Below are 26,943 nucleotides of genomic sequence, written 5' to 3'. Positions count from 1 at the left end.
GTGTTCTTGATTATAAGCAATATGCACTTTATGTGAGAAATCTCTTAACACGAATGACTAAATATGAACTTCTTAAATGATTAGTTAAGTGAAATTATATTCATAGATTTATTTAAAAAGAAAAAGAAGAATATTAATTGGTTTCAGGTTGTAAAATTTATAATTTGTGTCATTTTTTTTGTATGATTAAAAATCATGTCTTTGATTTACTGGGTAGTTGTTGTTGTTGTTTTTTTTTGTTTTTTTTTGACAAAACATACTCTTTTAGCAATTAGTTGCCACTGTACCAATGTAATATTAAATATTAATTACAGAAATGTGTGAAAGCTGTTGGCAATCACCTTACAAGAGCTCGCACCCAATCAGCACTGCCAGAGAGCTAAAATTCTATGGGCTCCAGTGGTCTGTTGTGTTATTGGTCCATCCCCCCAACAGGTGGCGCTGCAGCTTCATATAAATGCACTCTGGAAGAGATGGACGAGCACAGCAAACAAGTGTGCATGTGAGATAAAGTGGCGTTGTGTTGTTCGAAAGTGTAAAGGTAAGCTGCAGAATACGTGGGATGGTATGTACGTGTGCTACTTTGCGCTTAAAAATTAGCGTCCAGGTTGCATTTAAAGAACGTATGGGGGCTGAAGAGCTCACAAGCTAACCGGTTAGCTCCAGCAGCTAACCAAGCTAACGTTGATTAAACTTTGACTAAACTGGAGGACACTAAACGGGATTAGAGGCAGAACGTAATTCGCGGTACGCCTTGCATTTAAAAGTGATAGACATTTGAAGAACTGAATTTATCGATGTTTATTTCTGCTAAAGCTACGTCGCAGAGGGAAGCTAGCAAAAGTTGTGTTAACAAACGGTATAGTAACAGCTGGCTGCTCACCTGATCGAGAGGTGTTTGCTCTTTGTAACAACTAACAATAGCTGTTTTTTGCTTCGCAGTGATCTTATAACTCTAGCCTATCCTTACAAACCAGTGTCAGCTAAGTTGACCGATCTTACGCTAAATTCGTCCTTGTTTTGTCCCCCAATTTCCCCAATAATCCTAATCCTGTTTTAGGACCCGAAAGGACATGTGCAAATATATAATGGCAGGATTACCATCAAGAGCTGCAGCTACTAACTATACATGAGTCACGCTTCATTTCTTTTTATTTTGTAGGAAAATGGGAGCAAATGTTTACTGTAACATGTATTGCTTGGAAGACAGCATCTGGTCTGACCACCTTTATTCTTAAGTAAATTCGGAACTCTCTTAGTCAGTCTTTTTTGTCATTTCTGTAAATATTCTTCAGACATAGTTTTGTTCTTGAAGGACATTCAAAGCTCGTATTTGGATTTTGGCTGCGTGGTGTTCAAGTCTGTCAAGATAATCCCACACTGCTTCAATGTTAAGGACAAAACATGACTACTAGTTTTCCATTTTTTTTGTTTTTTTTCTAACCACGTATGATTTTATTGCATTGTCAGTGTGTTTCAGATGATTGTCATACTGAAAAATGAAGCCGTTGCCAAAAAGATCCTTTTTAGATGGCACTGAATGGTAGATCAAAATCTTGTGAAAATGAGTAAAATGCAGCTAATGTCTAAATTAAAACTTTGTATTACCTTAAAGATTGGACAACAATGGCTCAAGAGTGCTTAAAAATTACTACAAAGTCTGGCTTAAAAAAATAACCAAACATGATTAACTTGGCCAATGATTTTCTGGATTTTGCATGTTGATGGGCGGAGATTGATGGTGTGAGGATTATCTGTCTGCTGTAAGACTGTATAAAACCTAGACATAGATCTGTTTATGAAGGGTATTTATAAAATAACCTGTCTTTGCTGGTTTTGTTCCAAAGATGCGCATTGTCTGTCTAAATTGCAACAGCTGGGTTCACTGATGCAGGAAAGGTAGGTCATCTCCTTTGTTTTTGGTGTTGTTGTTTTTTGTTTGTTTGTTTTCAATTTATTTTAACAGACAAGCTGAATAAAACTTGCAGATCGTCTCAGTCACTGCTTCTACTGTGTTTTTGGCTCTAGGTTTGAACTTCAGACTGATTAGGATCATTACAAGTCAGCATGTCTCATCGAGGACCTTTAACCGCTGTCGTAACGGCAGTACTAGGGGCAACCTTGGGAGGGCTGCTCATATGGCGGGTGTATCGAACAAAAAGGAAAAGGTTACCTTCCATCCAGAAGGTCGCAGATTCCTTGCACAATCTTGAGGAAAAGGCCACAGAGGTCACAGCTGTGGAGTGTACATGCATACAGCCGCCACATGTTGTGAAGGATGAATTTCAGACTGTACAGTGCCAGACCACACTTCCTGCCCGGATCCTGTCTTCTGATCACCTGCTGGGAATCAAACCAGTGATTGTGACCTCTGAAGAAGAGTGGCAGCAGTTGTGGCCAATAATGCAAAAAGAACTGTCAGTCTTCCCTGTGCTGGGATTTGACTGTGAATGGGTAAAGACCTCCGCCGTAAGAAATACCTTTTGCATGTTTTTCCATTTTTATTTTTATTTTTTTAAAAGGAGAAAAATCCACCTAAATGTAGAAGAATAATTGGCCTCAGGGTTCAGGTTGTGAGGAATTCCTACTTTTTCCCTAAAAGCTGACAAGATAAGATAACTCTTTATTGTCATTGCACAGTCATACATAGTACAGTGGTATAATGAAATTGGAAAACTGTCCTACGTCGGCACTACATATGACACGATACGACACATGACAACACAACACAGTATATTAACTTAGTAATAAAAAAGAATAAGTGTATTTGTATTGCACACTGTTATTATTGCACATTAATTGTTATTGCACCTTGTTATAAATATAATAATATATATGTTACTGTTTTTACCGTTGTTAACCCCCCCCAAAAAAAGTCCAGGTAGGTAGCCAGTCAGGTCAGCTATTTGCATTGATCAGGGCTATTGCCCTGTTGTAAAAGCTGTCCTTGAGTCTATTTGTTTGGGACTTCACCAGCCTGAACCTCCTGCCAGACGGCAGCAGCTTAAACACCCGGTGTCCTGGGTGAGTACAGTCCCGTAGGATGCTGCGTGCCCTCTTGAGACAGCGAGTGCTGTACAGGTCCTTCAGGGAGGGAAGAGGATGTCCAATGATTTTTTTATTTTTATTTTTTATTTTTGGGCCATATTGATGACACTCTGGAGTGCCTTTCTGTGTGCTGTGGTGCAGCTGGAGAACCACACACCGATGCAATATGTCAGCACACTTTCAATGGAGCAGCGGTAGAAGACGGTCAGCAGTTCCTTCTTCAGGTCCATTTTTCTGAGGATTCTCAGAAAGTGGAGACGCTGTTGGGCCTTCTTTAAGACCGCAGAGGTGTTAGAGCTCCATTGGAGGTCTGTGTGTATGTGCACAAGCCTTTCAGGATGTTGCTGTAGGCTTTATCCAGTGTGTGTGTGTGTGTGGGGGGGTTTTCCCCCCCCTCGTTGCACATTTAATATGCTGTTCAAATCTGGGGAATACTGACCTTAAATCAGCATGGTTGAAGTCCCCAGCTATAATGTGCACTGCGTTTGGATGGGAATTCTGCTGATTGCTCCTCCATGGCAGAGTTAGCATTAGCATCGGGTGTTACATACATGGCCGTTACCATGACAACAGTAAACTCGAGGTATGTAGACGGGTCTGCACTTCAGTCAAATATTCCAAATCCGGGGGACAATGGCTGTGTACAGACTTTGTGTTTTTGCACCAGCTGTCATTGGTGTAGATGCATAAACCCCCTCCTTTGTTCTTGCCAACAACCAAACACCTTGAGCTTTACAAAACATTAATGACATTACACAATTGTTGTGGATTTCTTCCCTTTTAAGTATCATCCATTATCATCACCTCACACAACTGTCTCTGTGTTTTCTGACCCAGCTGCTGTTGTTTGGATACAGGTGTCTGCTAAAGGCAAAGCCGCTGTGGTCTCCTTGCTACAGATGGCCTCGTACTCGGGTCTGTGCATCCTGGTGAGGCTGTTGCCGTTTCGCAGCAGTCAGCAGCCTTTCCCGCACACCTTAATGGAAGTTCTCAGAAACCCACACATTCTTAAAGTGGGAGTTGGTTGCTACGAAGATGGCAAGCGGCTGACACGTGACTACGGCTTGTCGCTGACGTGTACGGTTGACCTGCGTCACCTTGCCTTGCGACAAAAGTAAAAATAATTCTGTTCTTGCTTATAATTGAAACTATTTGTGTCAATTGCAAATACACCCTTACTTTTTCCTTTTTTTTTTCTTTTTTTTTTTCCTTTCTCCCTTTTAGGCAAACTTCAGTAAGTAACGGCCTCAGTTTGAAGTCACTAGCAGCAGATGTGTTGAAAATCTCTCTAGACAAATCTCCAGAGGTGCGTTGCAGTGATTGGGAAGCAGATCAGTTGACAAAGGAGCAGGTGGGGATCTTACTGTATTGCAAATACTATACTTACTATACTGTACAGACAAGACGCTGGTTTCTTCTGCCATGCCAAACTAATCGAACAAAAACATGTATTGTCAAAATAATTCTCTTTACCCCTTTGCTCGCTCCAGATGACTTATGCTGCTAGAGATGCCCAGGTTTCCATTGCTCTCTTCCTCCATCTCCTTGGCCTTCAGTCTGAAGCCAGTCCCGCCTCTTCCAGTGGGAGCTCTTACTCTGAGCTGGCCTCCCGCTGCCAGGGTCTGGTCGATGTGCCGTTCAAGGGCCAAGGAGATAGAGATGACAGGGCTGGTGATGGAGACAGGAAGAGGAGGGCCAGGTCGTTAGGCTATGAAAACCCAGAGTCTGGAGATCAGCAAGTCTCAGACCCTCGAAAGAATCACAAGAGGAAATCGCTGGGTGCCGGGTATTCCGCCAGGTGAGTGTTATTAATGACAAAGAAGCTCATTCATAGATGAGGATGAGCAGTTGTTTGTTTTCCGCTCTTACTGTACAGTGAGTTTGGGGCATCGTTTGCACAGGAAAATATGAATGTAAACTGCTTTATACTGTCTCTCTCTGCCTGTTCCAGGAAATCTCCCCTCTATGATAACTGTTTCCTCCATGCACCAGATGGCCAACCCCTGTGTACCTGTGACAAGAAAAAAGCCAAATGGTACCTTGATAAAGGAATAGGAGGTATGCTGGATAAAACCCTCTTTATTGCCTTTCAGCTGTCCTAAGTACAACCTAAATGTTTTCCCCTTTCATGTCGAGTCTCACTCCTTGCAGCAGCTGCACAGATCTCTCTTTATTTTCTTGGCTCTCAGTGACTCTCTTTAAACAGCCGGACTTGACGTACGTTTCTGCACCTGCAACAGCTCCTTAGAATATCCCGTGTTTTACTTTCCTATCTTTCTAATTTCATTTTTTTTTAAATTATTGTTGCTTTACATTTAGTTGGTTATTTATTGGTTCTGATGCTTATTCTAAGTATGAATGTTTGCAATTAGATGCTTAAATATTAATCAGGTTGCTGTAGACCACATCGTAGGGTTTCTGAGGTGTTTAGATTTACCCAGTAAGTTGTCGTGTTATACCTGGTGCACAGTGTCACGCTTGTCGGCAGCATTTCAAATAGGATTTGACTATGAAAAACTCTTAAACGAATATGCAGTATTTGTAATTTGTTTTTGTTTTTTGTATATACTAAAGGACTTACTATGAGAAGGCAATGGTCAGGAGCATCCTTCCTTACAAAAAGCATGCTCTTAGTCATTACTTCACAGCAACATGAAGCCAGCTTTGATTTCAAACGTGCAATCCAGGGCATAGGTCAAGGGTCTTTTAGTTAGTAGTTTGTTTGTTTTTCTCTGAAAGTGATAACTATAAGAGGAAGTCAACGACGTGTGTCTACTGGAAGGCTCTGGAGTAGCACTAGTGGCCACCAGTATAAAGTGTATATATTTATGCATTTTAAAAAAGTGTATTAGTATTAATAGTGTGTTGAACGATACAATGTGTTTGTTTTTTGTTTTGTTGCTTTTTCTTCTCAAACTCTGTAAATACTGTCATGTATTTGCATCCCTGTGAGGTTCAAAGAATAGCCTGAAAACCCGATGCTGTTCTGTTTGTGATGCAGTGCTCGAGAGTGAAGAGCCTTTTATTGTGAGACTGCTGTTTGAGCCGTCAGGACGTCCTGACTCGCAGCAGGATTACTACCTGACTGCCAAGGAGAATCTCTGTGTGGTCTGTGGAAAAGCAGATTCTTACATCAGGTTTGACACACTTATTCGCTTTTCAGTTGATTTATATTGAAGGTTTACTTAGAACTTGTTCTGCTTGTCTGATCTCAAGCACAGAACCAATAAAATAAATTTGCTTGACAAATGGCAGTTTGTTCTGAACTTCAGAAGATCCTTTGCCTTGCTAAATGCACATATTTGTTGTTTAAGTATAAATGTCTTATTTTGTGGTGCCACCAAATCACTGCAGACGTGATTAACATGCATCTTTGTTTGATCCTTAAGGAAAAATATTGTGCCGCATGAGTACAGACGGCATTTTCCCACAGAGATGAAGGACCACAACTCCCATGACATCCTGCTGCTGTGCACCAGCTGCCACGCTGCCTCCAATGTACACGACAGCTTCCTGAAACAGCAGCTGGCTGAAGAGTTTTCTGCCCCTCAGGGCTGCGAGGAGGGAGTTCGGATCTTTGAGGATTCTGATCGACGGAAAGTACGCTCGGCGGCTCGGGCTCTGCTCACTGCTGGGGAAGGACTCCCCGAACAACGGCGAGAGGAGCTGCAGGCTTTAATCAAGAGTTTCTTGAATTTGAATGACGAAGAGGAGGTGACGGAGGAAGTGCTGCAGCAAGCAGCCAATTTGGAGACTAAGTGAGTTTAAACTGATATGTGATCACACGTCAGTTATGGTTGTGTCTTAATGATACCTTAAATTATTTTAATACTGTAGCGTTTAGGTTTTAAGTAAAGCTGAGCACTGCTGATGTAACCAAGCAGTGACTGCAAAAAACCCATGAGCTACATCTCAGACTCTACAGGCCTGAGTTGGCATGTTGAATGTTAAAGCTGTGACAGGACAATTAAAAACAAGTATGGCTTGTTTGGAAGGACAGTCAGGAGCAAGTCTCTTCTCGCTAACAAAAACGTGGCCGCATGGTTTGGGTTTGCAAAGTTGCATCTGAAAAAACTACAATACAAAGAGTGTGCTTTGAATAGATGAGACTAAAGTGGGAGATGTTTGTCCATAATCGATGGACAATATCGACACAAATACCTTGTACAAACTATGAAGCGCAGTGGTGGAGGGGTGATGATTTGGGCTTGTTTTACAGACCCAACACCTGAGGATTTTACAGTCGCTGAGTCGACCATGAACTTCTCTGTATACCAAATAACGTCAGATGTGAGGCCATCTGTCCAATAACTAAAAGTAGGCTGAAACGGTGTCATGCAACAGGACAACAAGCCCAGAGATTTTTTTTAAGTGTTCAAATGACAGAAAAATGCACAGATGTAAGACGAATAAGGAATTTATTTATACTTTTTGTGAACCACTTGTGCAAAGATGTGTACTTGCCAATCACAGGCACAGTGAAACACAAGTGTACAGTCACATTTAACTTTACTTAGTTCCCAGTTTAAATATGCTAAGAAGCATTCATAATTTAACAGCCCACTCAGTGAACCAAATTATTGGTTGAGTCCTAATCATCACTGTATGTTTAAACAGCTGCATGTAGTGTATCATGATCTGACCGCTCCTCTCTCCTCTGAAGGATTTTAAACGAGGCGTACGTGCCTCACGGTCTGAAGGTGGTGCAAGCGCACGCTGAGCAAGGCCTGCGTGGACTGATGGTCCTGGAGCGTCGCTGGAGGCAGCATTTCCTCACCACCATGCAGCCTCGCCACCTCCCTCCTCTGTGGTCCATCGATCACAATCACAGCAAGTTACTTCGCAAATACGGAGAGGACCTGCCCATTAAACTCAACTGACTTTCCATCTCCAAGAAGGGCACGACTAGCCTCGCACCTGGATAGGAAACCTGGATTTTACTCTTTTACTTTGAAACTCAACAGCAACTCCATCAGTTTCTCCAACCTGCTTTTGCTTTTTTTAGTGAGCGCGTGAACGCACTAATTGAGCAGCAGGGATGGAAATGTTATAGTATGTGGCTGCTGTCAGGACCCCACTGGGCAAAGAACATTGATGCCAAATGCCAGTAAGAGTAACTGACCCTACCTGTGGAGAGAAATCTAGGTAAAACACTAACCTTACAATGTCGTGGACACGTTGTTCGCATGTGGACTTTTTTTTTTTTTTTTTAATTTAAAAAAACAAAACAAAAACCAAACAATCATAAAGCTTGAACAGATTTTTAGAAAAGGCTGCTGCCTGCTACTTTATCCCACCCCCCCCACAATTATTGACCTCCAGCTCCACCCCATGTGGATCAGCAGCTATTTATGAATGATTTGCTTTGCAGAGAGATGGTTGTTTTTATAGGACCTTAAATTATTTGGCTCTCCGTCCAACTCAAGTTTTCATTCTGTTGTCTGGTTTAGGTCAATAGATGATAACTGAATTTCCCTGGGAATGCCATGAAGATAAAACCCATCTTTGCTCTATTTCCTTTTTTCAAAGATGAGTTAGTCAAGGTGTTTCTGGGCCTGAATGTATTGCGTCTGTGGTTTTGTACACTTATCGCAGCAGGGGAGACAAAATGTAAGTACAATTGGCGTCTTTCACTTGGTCATTTATTTAAACTCCTGCTTATGTCGTGGTGCCGATTCTCCGGACGGCTGGGACCTCTCCATGGCGCGTATGAACGTGCCTCTTAACCCCTAAACCTAACCGGAGACCGTGTCGGGACATGAGCTCGTTTCAGTTTAACAGCGACGTCGTTTCACAGAATCCAAACTGCACAGTAAAGAAAAGCTGCCAACGTGGACGTGATGAAGATAAATTACAAGATTTAACCCTCTGCAAAGCTTTAGAGTATAAGAAATTTACCTTATGGAAGCGGCTGCATTATATTTATTCATGTTTTCCTGTGAATGATACAGTAAATAAGTGATGTTTATTAATCTTATGAGTTATTGAACACACCTATACCCTCCATCCACTCCCCACCCCCCGAAACAAGGCACAGCCACATTCATTTGTTTATTTCTTACAAAATCACAGTTTAATAAATAGTCTGTAAAAATGAGTACAAAAGTGGTTTTCTTAACATTTCATATATGAATCACTCGTGACTTTCAGGTCAAAGGAGTCTTTAAGTGGATTTTCTTTTTCTACAATCTAGTTTTGCTGAATTAAGGCCTCTTGATTTTGGCATCAGAAACAATCTGTCAGTCAAATGTTTTGTATCTGAAGTTGAATTAGTTATGAGCTCCCCTGGTTTCACAGTTCAGTCAGGAAAATTAAATAAAACATTTACAAATAAATAAAATGGCTCAACATGCAGAATCCCTTTATCCTAAGACGCTGACAAACTAAGCATATTTCTAACGGTCAGTGTTTGACACTGCAACAATAACAATGGCACATGATGCTGCTTCATCCAAGGGGTTTCCATCAAAGTTGACTTTTCATTTCTTGGGTGCCCTTGATTTCTTAACATGGACTGACTTTGGGGAATTTTTTTTTTTTTTCCTTGAAGTAAATTTTGGTGGAATTACCCTTTGAAGAAGTCTAGCGGTGATAAAGAGTGCAATCCTGTGTTATGAAAAACACTGACATCTTTACTGCATTACAGTGAAAACCTTTGAGGGTGGAAACACACCTGAAGATTCAGTTTAAGTTATTAGAAAGCCTTTGCTTTTAATTGGGGGTATTCTATTTAATGAATTTTGGGAACTACTTTGAAAGGTGACTAACTTGGCTTTAGCAGCGCTGGTAGGCATTTACCTTTGGACATAACCAGGCTAGCTGTTTCTGCTATGGACAGGCCTCATGCTAAGTTAGCATACATAGACTGTATATAAAAGAAAGCTGTAGTTTCAGGCTCACTGCAGAAGCACCTTAAACCTGCATTTTCATTTTTCTTTTCAGTGGCCTGCAGGGGGCGACTCTTGTGCCTGTGAAAAAGGCCTGCTTGTACAGAAGTCAATTGGAAAAATATAGAAGCTTCTTTCTGCCACTGAAAATTTGAGGTTATCCTAATTTCAATATCAAAAAATTTTTTTTGACTTTTTTGACTGAAAATGGTCCTCAGCTTCCTTGATTTCTGCCTCCAGTAAACACTTTCCTGATGAATTTATGGGCTTAACTTTAGGTAATCATCCCAATCAGCAATCATAGGGTGCCAAATCAGTCCCATGTTGTGGTACCTGGGTTAAAAATAACAAAAACACTCAGCTAGAGGCTTAAGAAAATAAGGCTTCACAAACAGTGCATGTGTCAAATTGCCCATGTCCGTCCTTTATATACAGTCTATGTTGGCAAGCATATACATGGTTTCACTTCTAACCTTTTGCAGGAAACTTTAAAAGTTTAGAGTCCTTAGTGAATCCTCTTGTGTGTGTCCACTTGTAATCCCGCAGAGTTTCAACACTAAATTACTGCATATTTAACTCCTTTTGTTCACTGCGACAAAAGACAATTTTTTTTTTTTTTTTTTTTTTTTTACAGATAAAAACAAAAGAAACCAAACAATACATTTCAAGAAATGAGTTTCAGATTTAGCCCCAAATCTCTGGATCTTTTTTTCTTTGAAGGGACAAGTTATTTCCACTTTCAGAACACCAGATGTTATTCAAAAACACCACATTAATCAGCTTTTTTTTTTTTTTTTTTTTTTTTTTTCTCTCCAATTCAGGTACACTGAAATTAAAATAAGGCATTTTCTCGACAATTCCAATTTGCAAGTCAAACCTTGATCCCTTACGGGATTTGCAAAAGCAAAATTTTAAAACAAATTTTCAGGTAATATCACAAAAAAGGAGACTATTTGCACGCGTTTCACGAGGGGGAGAGTCGTACAGCTGTTACAAATGACCCCAAAATGACCAGAATTCACACCTTCACACAGACCAATAAGATTGTCACATTAACATAAGATGTCGCAAAAATCATATATTGCTCCACAACGGCTGCGGTAAAATAAAGCTCCAGCTTTAGGACAGCGGGCTAGAAACAAAGAACTCTAAAGAGATGAGAAGCAGATGGTTCCTCTAGTTTTTGGTCAAAGGCTGTTTGACGATGCAGAGAGGCTCAATATCAGTACAGTTTGTCTGTTTTGGTGGGGTTTTTTCCCCTAAAATGGACATTTTCATGGTCACGTTTGCAGTTAAGTACCCTCAAAGCCCTTAAAACATGTTAGAAACACAATTTCTAAACTACACGGGCTTTGATGATGGCATAAGCATCTTAGTCAATGATAAATAATCTTTGTTCTCATCCAATGACACCGATAAGCAAAACAGGCAAAGATCTGTCATCTCCTCCTCTTCACTGCACCACCACTGCTCCCAACAACCCCAACTTATTATTGCTTGCATGTTAATACATACAGTATGGGAAACCATTATCGTTTCTGAAAACGCACAGAAAACTAGAGATTTTTCACAGTTAAGACTGTAGCACAAGTGACAGCAAGGGTCCGAAAAAATGAAAAGTAAGAAAGCATGACTGCCTAATATGTATTTTAACCCCCCTCGGGTTATTTCTGCTATAACAAGGACGCACTCCAGTTTGTGGGAAGAGACACAACACGGACGTTTGCTGGTGTATTCAGGATGTAGCACAAATTCTTTGGAGTTTCATTCATTAAGCCGAGATGATGGAGCCTGCGGGAATTGTATATTTTTTTTTTTTTTTTTTTTTTGTACTGTCCCATAGCAGGATGCAATGTCTTCTCTCTCACTCTCACTCACAAACACACACGCACTTATCTGATCCACGCAAACCAATCCAAAGGAAAACACGCACGCACATCTTCGCTGCGCAAAACACAATTGGCACAGATTATCAAAATAAATACCCTGGAAGCTTGGCACTATGCAAAAGAAAACTTCACATTTTCGAAAGAAATCTTATAAAAAACTATTGAATAATCTCAGTCTACTCCACGTTTTCGTTTGCCTCACTATTACTTATATACTATATGCTGATGAAGGTTACACCAGTGTCGTAAACCTCTGAATGACTCAACTACCACTGAAACAATATAGCTCCTATTCAAATAGATTTTTTTTCCACAAACGTACATCAAAATGAAGTATCTAACATCTATCGGACTATAGATAGTGCTGTTGTCTGGTATGCATCTGCTTATAGTGCCTCTTAACTTTTTTTCTCCTCGCTTTTTCTGTAAAATCTGAAACCCTTCTGGGAACAGGTAAGAAGTCTTGTACACCTTCCTTTGTTTTACTTCAACTTCGATGTTTTAGGATCTGTGTGGATGCCTGTCTATGCAGATTACCTCACAGGTGTCCCTCCAGGATGCTGGTGACAGCCTGGTCCAATGACGGGCCTGACGTGGCCCTTGTCGGGGCTGCAGAGGGGCCCTGCAGGCGCTGAAGCTCCAGTATGCTGTCGATGGCACTCTGTAGATGTTCACTGAGCATGTTGTCCTCTTGGAAAGGCGGAGGCGGCGGGCTGAACCGCTGCTCGGCCCGAGGGGACGCATCCACCCTGAAACATTTCAGTTTTGGAGCGCTGACGTCTCTGGGAGGCAACTCAAAGCACACATCCTGCGGCTCTGGCATAGAAAGAGGATTTGGGACTTTTTTTATGGAAGTGGGTGCTGTCTGTGAGACTTGCTCAGCAGTGTTACTGAGCGGAGCTCCGTTGGTCATCTCCTCGTCATGCTGAGGACGCTTGGGTTCTCTGTTGGGTGCCTGAGAGTGGCGTTCGTTCACAGCCCCGCCACCGTTGGTCAGCTGCCCCGTGTGGTCCCTTTTGAGTCCCGGGTCGTAGGCCGAGTTGTGGATCACCTTACGAGAGCCTGACTCCTGCTTGATGGTGAGTCTGAGAGCCCCCCGCGAGCTGGAGCGGTAGGTCTTCAGTCCCGGAGGCCTGTCGGACAGTCTGGTCCAGGCTGGGGGAGAAGAGGGGCTGCCAGAGGAGTGGGCATGAGGGGAAGATGCTGACGTAGCCAAAGCTGTCATAAAGGACTCTGGAAAAAGGAAAGTGGAGCTGATTGAACAATATTATCCAGTTTGGCTGGTTTAATTCTACATAGACATGCTGTGAAGATGAAGAATTTTCAGGCATAAAAGTCTAAAGGATCAGATCATAGAGAATAAAAAAAATTATCCAAACAAATTTCTCTAATTATGCACAAAGCTGTGCTTTTAGTTGCCTATGCCTTCACCCCCAAAACATAATGTTTTAATCCAGCTATAGAACTGCCAGATTAAAATGCAGCAGTGCGCCTGAAGAGAGCACATGCAAACAGACATGAAACGAATAGTTTGATGTCTTAGTTTTCGTAACAGCTTTCAACAACCTCCTGCCCCTTTTCCAAATGTTTAATTAACATAATGGTGTTTTTCATCATCATGCTGAGTCTCTCTCTCAGCACACCCTGCTCCACATTTACACCATTTAATTACTTCTTAACACCTGGGAGCTGCTCTGGAGCAAATATGCAGGTTAAAAGCAGTGCTAATAAGTTTGTTTCACTAATTCATTTTTCCCTGCCGGTTCAGATTTACTTCAGCACTGGCATCTGCATTTTGGCAAACACACACATAGCAAACTTCTTTTTAATAACAGTAACAATAATAGGCGGCGGTACTTCTTTAATCCTGCTGTGACACTGACCCGGGTCTCTGCGGACTCGCCGTCTATCCTCCGCTAGAGCGTATCGCTCGGCCTGGAGGAAGAGACGCTCCAGCATTACCATCTCTGCTGAGGGACTCTCCTGCTGTGGAGACAAGTTCAAATCCCCTTAAACACAGATCCAAACAGTACTGAGAAGACGATTATAGAGAATCAACATCTGAAACTAAGCAAACTGAGTCACTCAACATCCAGACATTGTTTTGGTTTTGAAGCAATACCGCCCCAGAGGAGGTGTCTCACCTGGGCTTCTCTAACTAATAGCTGCCTGTATTTGTTGACCATGTCCTTGGTGCGTTTCAGCAGGAAACCGGACACAGTGTTGAACTCCTGGTCCACTGTGAAGAGGAACATCATTAATAACTCATATGATAAAATAATTACATCCTATTGAGTTATAAAGTAGTTTGGCACTTGTTCTTCCAGATACATTTATGTGCAGGATATGGTTAGGTCAGTAATCAGTCAGCGATCAAGCTAACCTAAATTGAAGTCATCCTGAGTGGGCAGGTGACCAGCGCAGGTGTGGTATGGCAGCAGGTGTCTAACAGCGTCCTTCAGTGTGGAGAAGGCTGGGCCAGTGAGCGGAGCCTGCACTGCTCCATGGTCCAAACAAAGCTGCTGCTGGAACCTGAAGGGTTTAATAAAAACTCTGCCTTAACTTAAACCTACAGTAGTTTATTACAGCACAAAAAGAAGTAGGACAAGACACAAAACACAGGTGGAACCATCTAATAGCGTGGGTTTTTTTTTTAAATTTGTTACATTTATCAGCTTCAAGAGCCATGGAAAGTACCAGTTTACAGGAAACTTTATGTTTTTATGTTTCATGTTGTGTGGTTGTGGGGCAGAGCGATTCAGGGAGCAGTGCCAAGTGAGGTGACTGGCACACCTGTTGCACATTTTGCCAATTAACCTCTACCTTTTTATACAGTAGGTGCAGGGCTGACAAGACACACACATATATATGCACCGCAGACATGGGGAGCTGCTGCCAGGCTGTGCACTCTTCAGGGGAGAGACTTTGGGTTATTATGTAGAATCTGAATCCGCTTCACCCACTGGGCAAGCTTTCTGAAGCGTGCAGTATTGAGTTTATGCCGTGTGTGTGCAGTGATGCAAGTAAAGTCTGATGTTTGCTGGTGTGTGTTGTCTATACTGAGGCGAACACACAGGTAGCACAGACAACTGGTAGAATAAAATGTAAACTGTCTCACTTTTAAGTAAAAGCTGCTTATCAAACCTATTTTTGTCCAACAAACACTGGTTAGATAAGAGATGTCTTAAACCTCAGCGGCTGCCAGATAATGGCGAGAAATTCCAACTGCATTCACAAAAACACCAACAACTTTTGTTGCAAAGGGCTGAATATTGAACTGCTAGCTGTGGAAGGGGTCCATATTACCTGGTACTTATGCAGCACAAAACTCCTTCACCCATTTACACATCCCTAACTGCTTTTAAACTAACACTTACACACTGAGATGCTGATAGATGCACTCGGGGTGACTTTAGGTTCAGTATCTTACCCGGGGATACTTCAACATGCAGACTAGTGGAGCTAGGGATTTAAACATGGACCTTCCAAATAGCAGACAACCCACTTTGGGCCCACAACCGCCCCCTTTCTATTTGGATGCAGCTTTTATCAATACACCATTTGGATTCCTCCATCAGCTGAGATACTGGTGTAGATAACTCGTAATTGTCATGTAATCTTATTAAACTCCTCACTTCATATTTAAAGTAGATAAATCAATAACTGAATATAAAGTGATTTTAAATCAAATTATACAATGTTTTAAAATGTGAGGCCTCACACTTCAGTTGGTGTGTACCAACGTAAGATAGCATACTCATCCAATACTCCAAAACCTCATCATCAACAACAAGAGAAGCAACAGAAGTTTCTCTTTGTGTTAACTTCCCATCTTTCCTGTCAATAGCAGAAAATGCTTGTAGAATCACTATTTACTGCACTCTGTTTTCACAATAAGAGTCCAACAAACAAGAAAAAAATGCTTCTAAGGAATTATGTACAATCATTATTCTAATGCAGAGGTGTCCAACTCCAGGCCTCAAGGGCCGGTGTCCTGCAGGTTTTAGATGTGTCCTTGATCCAACACAGCTGATTTAAATGGCTAAATTACTTCCTCAGCATGTCCTGAAGTTCTCCAGAGGCCTGGTAATGAACTAATTATGTGATTCAGGTGTGCTGACCCAGGGTGAGATCTAAAACCTGCAGGACACAGGCCCTCGAGGCCTGGAGTTGGACACCCCTGTTCTAATGGTACATGGCCAAAAGTGCATACATCATAATACACACAACATTCATACGTCTGCAATAATTTCCCACTGCATTATATTTTCAACATTTTGCATTTCAGACAGTTTCCTGTTATTCACCAGGAAAAAAAAAATCTGAAAGACACTACAGCGTCTTACATGACGACTTTCAGCAGTACAGAAATGTTCTTTGTTTCTCTTACCTGTGCCTGCGCATTGCTGGTGTGAGCCTCTCCTCTCTCTGCAGCTCCAGAGGACCTGCCAGCTGGCAGACGCACAACATTTTGGACGAGTTAAAAACGACAGACGCGGGTGCATTTTGAAGTCAGTCGCTACACATTTGCAGTATTAAACAAATAATAATTTCAAAGCTTGCCATCTTTTATTCTTTCATTTCAGTACAGAGGAGAAATTATGTATAGTAATTATGAGTAGATTACAGATTTTAATAGCACTAAACCTACTAAACACAATCAAAATTATCACAAGAAAGAACATCATGAAATGATGAAGGCGCTGGTCAGAATTTAATTGTTTTAGAAACATAGCAAGAAATTAATACACTGACAAAATAATTATAATATTAACTGATAATAACAATTAATTTTTTTTAAATTAAATAATAAACCAGACTTCAAGTAATTGGATATTAGCTTTCGCTCACCTTGGTGCTCGTCTGCTGACTTGTCTGGATGGGGGCGCACTCCATGAGAGCAGGGGGCCCCTGGACCCCCTGGGCTGCAGGAGAGGGTGGATGGACATCGAGAGTAAATGCCTTACTCTCCACGGCCAAGGCAGCTGTTGGCTCTGATAGAGGACAGAATTACAAGGATGACAGAAACGGTGGCAGCAATAATGATAATGAATTAACTGGAAATGAAAGATAATAAAAGCGATAGGAATAGTAGCAAAAACTCACTGTTTTGTGTGTGCTGTTGGACAGCAGAGTCGTCTCCTGCTTTGGAGAGAACTGCAGATGCAGCTGTGGGATTAGGCTGCTGCTGAGGCACAGAGACACTGACAGGCAGAGGGGATTGACTGCTGTGGATTGAAGTATGGATTGAAGGCTGAGGCTGCGAAACAGATAGTTGGGGTTGGGAAACTGAGACCTGGGTCTGGGGCCGTGAAACTGAGGCCTGAGCCTGGGGCAGAGGCTTGGAAACAGATGACTGGATCTGCACCTGGTTGTGGGCAAACAAGGCCTGCGATACCTGTAGCTGATGAGGGACTTCGTACTGAACCAGGGGTTCACTGTGTGGCTGGGAAGCTGTAGTCTGGGGGACTGAATTCTCAGGTCCTGGCAGAGCAATTTGAGGGCCGGTTGGAGGGGAAAAAGTTGCTGCTGCTGGTCTTCCAGTGTCCTGAATCTGAGAGGGGGAGCAGATCAGTGGCGTATTCTCAGGGTCCGAGTGAAGCGGAGAAACCTCAACACACTGGTCTGACATCACTGTGCAGGTGTCCTGACCGGAGACTGCATGGGTCTGAGGTTGGGACTCTCTGTCACTGGTGACTGGTGAGGCGAGCGACTCCATTGGCACCACCGGCAGCGCTCCAACTAACAATTCAGAAGTGATCGGGGGACTAAGTGCTTGCTGTGGTAGAAAGAATCAGAAAAAAACAGACAAATTAGATCGTTTTATATTATCTTCACCACTGCATCTTTATTGCCTCTATTGTTTTAAGGCAACTTGACATTACAGATCTATACCAGAAGCTCTGCACACATTTTATTTTAATTTATTTAACTTCACTTTTGGCAAGATCGAAAGGGAAAGTTTACAAGATGGTAAAGAGACCTGCTGTGATGTCTGTTTTGGAGATGGTGGCACTGAGAAAACGCCAGGAGACTGAGCTGCAGGCCGAAGAGTTGAAGACTCCAAGTTCTCTAAGGTATGAATATTTACAGTTCTTTTCAGTTCTTTCTCTGCATCACCAGTGAACGTAACAAACAACAAGCATGCTATATTGCGAGTTCTTTTTGTAATTTGAATCCTATAGTGTTTACGGCCACAATTATGCTAGAAAAGAGGGGTGACTTAGGGGGTCTAGTCCCTCCTTAAAGCAGCAAACTCAAAAATCTAACATTTGACTTTGCACATCTTTAAAAAGGGTGTCTAACTTCTTGGGGGTGGCTGTAGCTCAGGATGTAGAGCAGGTCACCTACTGATCCGAAGGTTGGTGATTCGATCCCTGGCTCCTCCAGTCTGCATGCCAAGTATCCTTGGGCAAGATACCCAAGTTGCTCACCGATGCATCCATCAGTGTGTGAATGTTGTTAGAAAAGCACTCAGTTTAGAGTCAGTGCTTGGGAGAGTGGGTGTGATTGGGTGAATGTGGCACATTGTATACAGCGCTTTGAGGACTCCAGGAGAGTAGAAAAGCGCTATATAAGAATCAATCCATTTACTTCTCTCTGTATCGCCTATCTAAGTTCTTCCAGTTTGCCTGAGCCTTAAACTTCAGGCAAATCCTTGTTTTTGGTGAGCCTGCTTCCACAGGAAACAGAGGCAAGTCTATCAAATAGCAGCAGCTATTTGAAACATAATCACATACTTGCACCCAGGGCTTGTTATTATAACATAAATTGTTTCTATCAGTGAAATTCCTTTTTTAATACACCATTATTTTGTCCTTTGTCTGTAAAGTTTCTGTACTGTAAAGTTAGACCTTAAATTACATTCTACCGTTTAGCTGCCTGTTGCTTATATTTTTACATCCACTTCACTGATGAGAATCGGCACTTTCTTGCTGTCGTGTAAATGTAAAATTCGCAGAGGGTTGCTCGCGCTCTGACCTGTTGCAGATGTTGCATAAAGGCCTGGTTCTGACTCATCGAGTGGGTCACCTCCTCTACCACTTGGGTCATATCTGATGGGGGCAACAAGAGTTTGGGCATCTCTGCAGGGTCGGGGGCCAGAGGTGCTTCGGGAGGTGGCTGTAGGACTGTAACCACAGGGGGAGAGGAGGACTGCAGCCCTGCAGAAGTGGTGGATTGTACAGAGACGTGCTGGAGAGTGTGTCCATAGGGCTGCAGAAGGAGACGTTAGAGTCAGATAAAACTGGGTTGTGTAATTGAGCACAATGACCATCAAGTCTTTATATCAAAGTTATATTATTATTGTGTGGTAATTAAGTTCAGGAACAGAAAAAAAATGTAAATGTAGCCGTGTAGACTTGGTGTGTTTATGGAGGGAATATTTTCTGAATCTCTGTGGGCAAAATGGGATTTTAGGCATTTTGAGGCATCTCGTGTGTTACTACAGTAAGAAATCAGACAGTTCAAAGTTGTTATTTTATGTTAAAGCAGCTACTCAGTTTTACTTTGTAAGTATCTGCACCAAAAGCTCCTTCATGCAGATCATGTGCCTCTACACTCCAGTTACAGCTCACCTGTTGTAGCTGGTGAAAAGTCTCCTCAGAGCTGGTCCTCTCTTCTTGAATAGTTCTCTCTGGCAGCAGGACCACCGAGGCCTGCTGGAGGTTTAGCTGTCCTTCTGTCACTCCTCTCGGAGGAGCTGGGCCCTGGGCAGCAAAAGGCATTCCCTGAACCATTGAGGGGCCATTAACAATTGAGATAGAAGTAAGATCTGGGGGAAGCACCCCTGAACTGTTGATCAAGGTAATGTGGTTTCCAAGAGCAGGACTGTGGACCAGGGTGGCACGTTGCCCCTGCCCTCCTGGAGCATAGGTTCCAGCCAGCTGTGCTGGCATCTGGAAGACAGTAGCAGGTGCTGACTGTAGCTGCAAAGGTCCTGAAAGCACAGTGGCCTGGCGGAGCGCTAGCTGCCCAGCTGCGGTGGTGAACACAGGGCTGAAATTCAGCTGTCTTTGGGGCACAGTTAAGATCTGAGAGCCATCTACAAGCTGCCCAGTGGAGGGGGTCATGCTGTGAACCGATGAGCCTTGGTGACTGGGTGTCAGCAGCGGTCGTGCTGCACTGACAGGCTGGGAGATTGTAACAGGACACTGGCCCGGAAGAAGGAACTGGTTTTGGCCTTGGAATAGTCCCTGAGGCTGGAGCACAAAGGAGCCACCCTGATTGACCAGCTGCAGGCTGACTGGTTTGGGGAGCTGCTGGGTGGGCTGCGGTGGCGGAGCGACAGTCTTTTGGCCCGCTGCTTGAGACAATAGAATGTTTGGTGAGGCAGTCCCAGGGACGAATGCAAGACCAGGAGTGGGCTTCTGCCCAGAGGGCTTGGGGCTAATTTGAACCAGTCTGGGCTGAATGCTGATGGGCAACTTGGGCTGTATAGGAAGAGGTGCGCGCTGCAGGACGATGCTCGGTGCTGCTGCTGCTGCTGCTCTCAGGGTTGGAGTTATAAGAGGTCGACTGGCAATGCTCGGCACAGCCTTGTGGATGATCATACTTGAGCCCTGGGCAGGACTTAGAGAAAAGGAGGTCTCTGGAGAAGGAGCAGGAAATACATTTCCAGGTAGTAGCCCCATCAGCTGAGGAGGGGCGGCAGGCTTTAAAGAAGGACATCCAGGCCCGACAGCCAGTAGGGAGGGCTGGGGAGGCTCCACTGCTGCCTGGGTGTCTCTGGGCAATGCCGTGGTCACAGGCAAGGTCACAGATTTAGGAATGAATGGAGCGGTGGGTGGAGAAAGGAGAGGGGCCGGTGAGTACAGGGACAGGCTGTCCCCTGATTGTGCCAGACCTGCTTCCAGAGCCATGGTCTGCTCAGTGATCTCAGCCTCCTGTAGGCTCTGCTGGAGGATATCACATGCCACCTCCGCCTCCTCCTCTTCCTCCACTTCTCTCTTCTCTGCCTCACAAGCTGCCTCCACAGGTGGCTCACCCTGCACCACCTGTGGGTCTTCTCCACCCTCTGGAGATGACAGGAGGGCCTCTTCCAGGAAGGACAGATCCACACATCCAGGCGGAGGCGTGTCTGGGGAGTCCCTGCCATCTCCCAGCAGAGAGACAGGACTCTGGGGGAAGAAGCAGTGGGAGGTAAACAGAAAGGTGCAGACAACCGAGAGAAGAAGCTGAGTGAAAATAGGGGAGAACTGTGTGATTAGCACAAGTTAACAGGAAGCTTTTTCAAGCACAGAAGGGGAGAAAAACATAATTCTCCTGAGGGAAAATGCTGTTTGTTGTGACGCTACTGGCTGTGGATCCAGACACTCACCGGGGCATCTGTGAAGAGGGAGGGCTCCCCAGAGGAGGAGTTAATGAGCAGGTCTTCAGTCTGCAGCTGGTGGAATAAAATCAGCCAATTTTAAGTCGGGCTCACGCAAACGTGGTGAGAAATTCACGCAGTACTACATAACGAGTCCCTTTCACACTCTCTGCGCTCCTCCAGACATCTCTCAGTACCATGTGCCAAGAAATATTTCCAACTCAAGCCCATCATTAGCACTATTGATTTTTTCCCCCCATTTGAGTCCCTTTATTTAAGTATTTGTTACCTCATTGGTCCCATGAAGGAAGTCGTTCAGGGCTTGGGGGTCACTACAAAGGCAAAGAACAAAAAAATCAGTTAATAACCTAGTGAGAATTTATTCATGGCTTCATTTATTATAATCTATGTACTTTAAATATCTTTGAGACTGTGTTTTTTTAGGGTTTTTTTTTTTTTACCTGCTGTACGATTACAGATCAGAAACTCACCACAAAACATCAAGTAGACAAGTCCCATCTTCATCCTCCATGTCAACTGAAAGGAAGAGGAGGAAACAGTGAACATTTTGAAACTTGATGTAAGCTGCTTGGTTTTAAGGACAGCCCAGCCAGTTAAGTGGCTAAATCTGCTTTTGAACGAGAGATAGTTTGGGTGGACAACATTTGCTGAAACTGACTCAGTAGATGGAGCCGGTGACTGGATACGGGGACAGTAAAACAGTAATTAGTTTATTTGTCCGTCATCCACACTTATTTTAATCATCATTCTACTTTTTTTTTAGCCTGGAAAAATTATAATTAACAAATTAATGACAAAATTAAAAACTGTAGAAATTAAATGAGGCCACACACTCTTACAATCTATAAAATATGCCAAAAAAACTTGGCTTTGTTACACATAGTTCAGACCATGGCAATTCCTGCAGAACCAGAGATTAGCTTATTCAACAATCTGCCTAATAGGTTTTACCCAGGACTTGAACATTGGCTTCTCCTCTGGTAAAAACATTTTCTTTTGTGAATTTAAGCTTCTGCTCTTTGTAAACTAAACTTCTAAGAACATCTCCTCTACAAACAATATTCCTGCTCTCAGTTTGCAAGCCCAACCAAGTAAAGTTGCTTCATATTCCCATGTGCATTATTTATCTGAATTTAAAGATATTTTAAATCATTTTGTTAACCCTTGCTTCGGTATTGTTCTCCATACTGTGCAAAAGTCTCAAGCCACCCCTCATTTCTTCATATTTTAATAGTAAAATTCGAATTAGGTGCAGTGAATTATTGAAATGTGGAAATATGTCACCATTTAGTATAGTCACCTTTATTTTTCAATACTGCCTCAATTCTCTGAGGCAAGCTTTCTCTAAGCAGTCTTCAGAAATAGTCCTCGGGGCTTCTTGCAGGACATTCAGAGCTCTTCTTTGGATGTTGGTTCCCTTTTGTCCCATTCTCTGTCCCACACTGCTTCAGTATCTGGGCTCTAGGGAAGTCAGTCCATCGCTGTGTTTTTTTCCTATCCAGATATGCTTCTGCTGGATTGTCAGTGCGTGTTTGTGTTTCCAGAAGCTGGAAACTGATGGTGCTTTTCTGCATTTAAAAATTTGACAAGATCTCCAACACCACTGGCTGAAAGGCAGCCCCAAACCATGGAGAGCCTCCACAGTGTTTTAGAGCTGTATCTCTGTCCTGATTTCCTCTGTACATACCGATTTTTACTCAATTTCCTGTGTAATTTGGCATTATTCAGTATTACATCCCTGTTCCCCTTCCTTTGAGACCATTTCTGGGAAGGTTTCAGTGAACAATAGATGGATCAACTCAAGGGATGCGTCTCCCAGGTCCTAAATCAGGTCTTTGCTAAAATTGTTCCTACTCTTAAGCAATTTCATGGACTGCTTGTGTGCTGCAGATTGTCTTTTAGGTCTGCCATTTCTTCCTTTTTCCTCCACTTGTTCAGTTTCCTCCGATTTTTTTTTTAAGAACACTCTGCACAGCATGCTGAGGTTTGCCAGGTTTTCAGTTTTATGCCTGTCAAATTGTGTTATCCTCAATTTTATTTTTTATAGATTCAAATAAAGAAACAAATGACATGTGGTTTTGTGACAGGCTGCTATCCATAGACCTTCAGAAAGCCTGAAGAACTACTGCTCAACACCACTTAAAAAAATAATAATTTAATAACTCTTTATAAATGTAAACTGTGTTTTGTGTGTGTGTCTTTTTCAATATTGCAATGCAAGAGCTCACACAATAATCAGAAAATATAAAGTAATGTTCGTGGCTATTAGTCTTTAAATGGTTCAATTAACAAATATTTATTTTTATAAATTTGAAGGAGTAGAAGTGTCACATGTTTCACAAGGAAAGGTGAAAAAACTGAATCCAGAAATCTATCTTGATCTCAAAACGAGAATTATTGGGCCATTTTATAGTCCTGATGTAAAACATGAGCACTGGATGTATCTCACCCATATACCATATATAAGAGGAACCTACTTCATATGTGAGAGGCCCCATACAGAGCGGTCGAGCTGAGTTCTGGTGGTGGCCTCATGGGAAGTCGTGGTCGGGCATCAGTGTCTGGAGGCGGGTGGATGCCAGGCCGAGGCGGCGGGACGGAGACGAGACCTCCCTCTGCTGGGGCATCGCTGCGTCTCACGGTGCGGGTAGCCGGTGAAGATGCTGTACGCAAGGAGGAGGGGGGGCACAAACAGACCACCACATGCTGTCAGGTCACTTGAGGTTATCAGCAGCCAAAACACATTCTCATCTGAACGCTGAGACATAAGATCAATATATGATTCATCAGTTTCTTCTCAGCTGTGGGCAGTGCTGGTGTGATTTTTGTAGCAGACACCTGGGAGACTGGACCAAATCTGCACTAACAATAGTGTAATACACACACATATATTTTACTATCGATTATGCCCGAGGCTGATGAGGAAAATGGAAGCTATTGTTGTGGCGCTCACAGACGTGAGAGGCAGATCTGAGCGCCTCAGCTGTAAATAGATGGCTCCCCCTGCGCCTTGGATGTGACTTGTCCTCTCCTCATGGCTGAAAAGGGAAGCAATGTGGAAAAGCTCGGCGCAGAGCAAGCCAATTATAACATTACTCACTGCCTTGCGCTCAATTTCCCGGGGAGGTCCCTCAAAAAGACAAGACAAGCCCCCCTCTCCGATTCCGCTGACATATTTTTGTTTACAACAAGAGACAACCGCATTAACACCCTCAAGGTACCGCATCGCCCAATGAAATCCAGGCAAACGACACTCATCTAAAGCTGCAGCGGCAAGTGCCATGCTATTCTCTTGGATTCTGTGATGCATTTATAGGTTACGTAAGGTGAATGTGTGTTCATGTGAAATTAATGTCCCAAACGATGCTGGATGCAGAGCCGCTGGTTTCCCCTTACGGTATATTTTTTTTAAAATTTATTTTTAGAAAAATATATATATAATTTTTTCTCTCCCCCCCCCACCCCCTGAGTGGGACCACGGCAGCTGACGCCTGCTGTAAATCATATCGCGGTAACAAAAGATGCCGTGTGTTAAAATATCATCTCCGCGCAGCCAGCCTCGAGCGATCCCCTTATGGTTGTGCCATTAGAGTTAATTCCGCAATTCAAAAAAACAACCAAGAGAGGGAAAAAAAACTCACCCCTTCTTTGTGGTTTATTGTCCTGTCAAGCGGGCCTCTGCGCCATCGATTCTCACTCAGTGGTCTTTTCAGATGCTAAAAGGAGGAGAGGGGGTGGCGGTGGATGGGGTAGGGTAGGGTGGGATGGAGGTGGGAAGGAGGAGGGGTGCGGATGGGGGGTACCGGGGTGGGTGTGAGAAACAGACTGGGAGAGCCGATCACAGCACAAAGGTGGAGAGGAGGAAAATACAGCTGAGAGGAGACAAGTATCCAGATTCAGCGGCGCGACTGCGGGAGGAGGCTGACCGCGCTGTGCGCTCCGCCAGGCGGCAGACGCTTCAGATGTGTCTGCGCTTCACCGCGGAGCTCCCTCATCCCGATTACTGAGGCTTTTCTTGCATTTTATGCATCTTTTAGTCACTCGCTTCTGATATTTGTAATACATCTGTAGGTCACAATTGTAAAGAAAAAGAAAATCAATGTTTGGACATGCCATGTGCTACCTAAAGGAGGAAGACATAACTACGGGAAAGTAAAGCAAGCTGCATTCGTGTAGGACTTTATGGTGTTAAGGAAGAAGAAAGTACAACAAGTGCTAAAAGAAAATGAGAAAACATTAGCAAATAATGCTTATAAATTAAATGACTGAGGAAATAGAGTTTTTCGTTTTTTAAAACTATTTCTGCTGCAAAGAGGGTTGCTTAATCACGCACTGTTCAAGAGATCAACAGAGGAGAAAGTGGAAAAAATGAGGGGAAAAAAGAAGGAAATTAAAGAAGGTGGAAAAAGATTGAATGTAGGCCACATGTAACCAGAAATAAGAAAAAAATGAAGTCTGCTTAAGTATGATCCATGGAAAAACACATACACAAAGAGTTACTTGTCTGTGAAATGAGGGATAACTCCAAAGCAAACTAACATAATTAGTCACAGTTTTCGAAAGTTATGCACTAAACTGCCAAAGGAGAATGAGTGTAAGGGGAAAAAATATCAGTGAAGAAGGAAGCTTTTTCTTCGAAACCTTATCCCCATTTATTCTGAAAGGATACCAAACTGTTTATCACTGGACAAGTCATTAAGGAGCTAATTACAGAGTGCAGCAAGAGTCTGTTTAACTTAAGTTTACGAGATGGTAGTGATACCTGCTATGATGTATAGCTTGGAGACAGTGGTGCTGACAAAAAAGACAAGAGGGCAAAGGTGAAGGCGCTTAAAATTTTCATTTGGAGTGAACAGAATGGACAAGATTAGAAATGAGTACATCAGACGGACAGCTCAGGCTGAGAAGTAGGAGACAAAGTTAGACAGACAATACTGGACATAGGATGTTGAAGGTGGATGTCAGGCAGGAGAAAAAGCGGAAGACCACAGAGAAGATTCACAGATGTAGTGGAGGAGGACATGGAGAGGGTTGGTGTGACTGAAGAGGATGCTGGATAATGTGAGATGGAGGCTGACGATGAACTGTGGCAACTCCTAAAGCAAGCAAGAAAAATAAAAAGAAGAGGTTGGACAAATGAGCAGAATGAGATTGCACACTTCTATTAAGGCTGAAAAATAACTCCAAGCTATTCATTAATTCAGTCCCTGCATCTAGTTGGGCCAAGTCTCACCTCTAATAATAATAACAAAGAAAAAAAATCATGTAAATCAGTCCATACTTTTTGAAACCCCCTTTTTTAAACAAAGAGCTTATTTGCTTTGTTAAGCTTATTTGCTTTTGTATTGTTGAGCCAAAACTGGAAGCCTCACAACGTGCAGGACTGAAAGGCAAATAATCATTCTCAGCAGCACGTTTCTACATTTGACAAATTGATAGCAGAAGGGAGAGGGGGAGAATAAATAGTGCAGAAAATGAGGAACAAGGCAGTAAAAGAACACAATTACAAAAAAGAATAATGTAAACAGAAAAGCAGCGGCAAAAAGGGGAAAACTTCACGAGTACTCTAAAGTCAGTCATTTCTACAGCTGACATGCTGTTCAAGAGGGAGTGTAGATGAAAGACATATTAAGAATAAAACTAGCAAGAAAACAAAAAAATTCCACTAAAGGAAATATGACAGAGATAAAAATAAATAAATAAATAAATAAAAGATGAGCAAAATTATTCAATTCAAGAAAGAAGAGACAGAACACAGAACATAGGACAATAAGACGAGAGTCTGGAG

The 26,943-nt window shown here is 42.8% G+C and overlaps 2 protein-coding genes across 5 annotated transcripts; one reads left to right on the top strand and one right to left on the bottom strand.

Moving 5' to 3' along the window:
• Positions 1-380: 380 nt before the first annotated feature.
• Positions 381-10,585, top strand: exd2 (exonuclease 3'-5' domain containing 2). 2 transcript variants are annotated; one of them, XM_084913983.1, is made up of 10 exons: positions 381-541; positions 1,848-1,899; positions 2,029-2,469; positions 3,906-4,162; positions 4,273-4,399; positions 4,539-4,846; positions 5,000-5,106; positions 6,050-6,185; positions 6,438-6,806; positions 7,712-10,585. In XM_084913983.1, exons 3-10 carry the CDS (start codon positions 2,068-2,070, stop codon positions 7,926-7,928), a joined length of 1,923 nt encoding a protein of 640 aa, XP_084770109.1. In that variant the 5' UTR covers positions 381-541; positions 1,848-1,899; positions 2,029-2,067; the 3' UTR covers positions 7,929-10,585. The 2 variants fall into 2 exon arrangements, with proteins under 2 accessions (XP_084770109.1, XP_084770110.1); XM_084913984.1 differs by having other exon boundaries at positions 383-541; positions 2,029-2,454.
• LOC146365695 (BRD4-interacting chromatin-remodeling complex-associated protein) lies at positions 9,087-25,088 on the bottom strand. Of its 3 annotated transcripts, none has more exons than XM_084913982.1 (14): positions 24,797-25,088; positions 23,633-23,818; positions 21,626-21,671; positions 21,424-21,466; positions 21,144-21,209; positions 19,402-20,943; positions 18,806-19,039; positions 16,931-17,603; positions 16,676-16,818; positions 16,215-16,276; positions 14,208-14,356; positions 13,969-14,063; positions 13,708-13,807; positions 9,087-13,057 (listed from the first exon to the last, which is right to left on the bottom strand). In XM_084913982.1, exons 3-14 carry the CDS (start codon positions 21,664-21,666, stop codon positions 12,363-12,365), a joined length of 3,843 nt encoding a protein of 1,280 aa, XP_084770108.1. In that variant the 5' UTR covers positions 21,667-21,671; positions 23,633-23,818; positions 24,797-25,088; the 3' UTR covers positions 9,087-12,362. The 3 variants fall into 3 exon arrangements, with proteins under 3 accessions (XP_084770108.1, XP_084770106.1, XP_084770107.1); XM_084913980.1 differs by having other exon boundaries at positions 13,708-13,810; positions 24,797-25,087; XM_084913981.1 differs by lacking the exon at positions 24,797-25,088 and adding an exon at positions 24,256-24,525 and having other exon boundaries at positions 13,708-13,810.
• Between the last annotated feature and the right edge of the window lie 1,855 nt (positions 25,089-26,943).

This window comes from Perissodus microlepis, chromosome 19, assembly GCF_051167445.1.
Source record: "Perissodus microlepis isolate ML-2025 ecotype Zambia chromosome 19, ASM5116744v1, whole genome shotgun sequence".
Taxonomy (NCBI): domain Eukaryota; kingdom Metazoa; phylum Chordata; class Actinopteri; order Cichliformes; family Cichlidae; genus Perissodus; species Perissodus microlepis.
This window is presented reverse-complemented; position numbering and strand designations above follow the sequence as displayed.

Coding starts and splice junctions, on each gene's coding strand:
- exd2 (XM_084913983.1), top strand. CDS start 2,068: ATGTCTCATCGAGGACCTTTAACCGCTGTCGTAACGGCAGTACTAGGG. Junction 4,163..4,272: donor CACCTTGCCTTGCGACAAAA/GTAAAAATAATT, acceptor TCTCCCTTTTAG/GCAAACTTCAGTAAGTAACG. Junction 6,807..7,711: donor GCAGCCAATTTGGAGACTAA/GTGAGTTTAAAC, acceptor TCTCCTCTGAAG/GATTTTAAACGAGGCGTACG.
- LOC146365695 (XM_084913980.1), bottom strand. CDS start 21,666: ATGGAGGATGAAGATGGGACTTGTCTACTTGATGTTTTGTG. Junction 21,467..21,625: donor TGTCTACTTGATGTTTTGTG/GTGAGTTTCTGA, acceptor TTGCCTTTGTAG/TGACCCCCAAGCCCTGAACG. Junction 16,819..16,930: donor CCAACAGCACACACAAAACA/GTGAGTTTTTGC, acceptor GTCCTCTATCAG/AGCCAACAGCTGCCTTGGCC.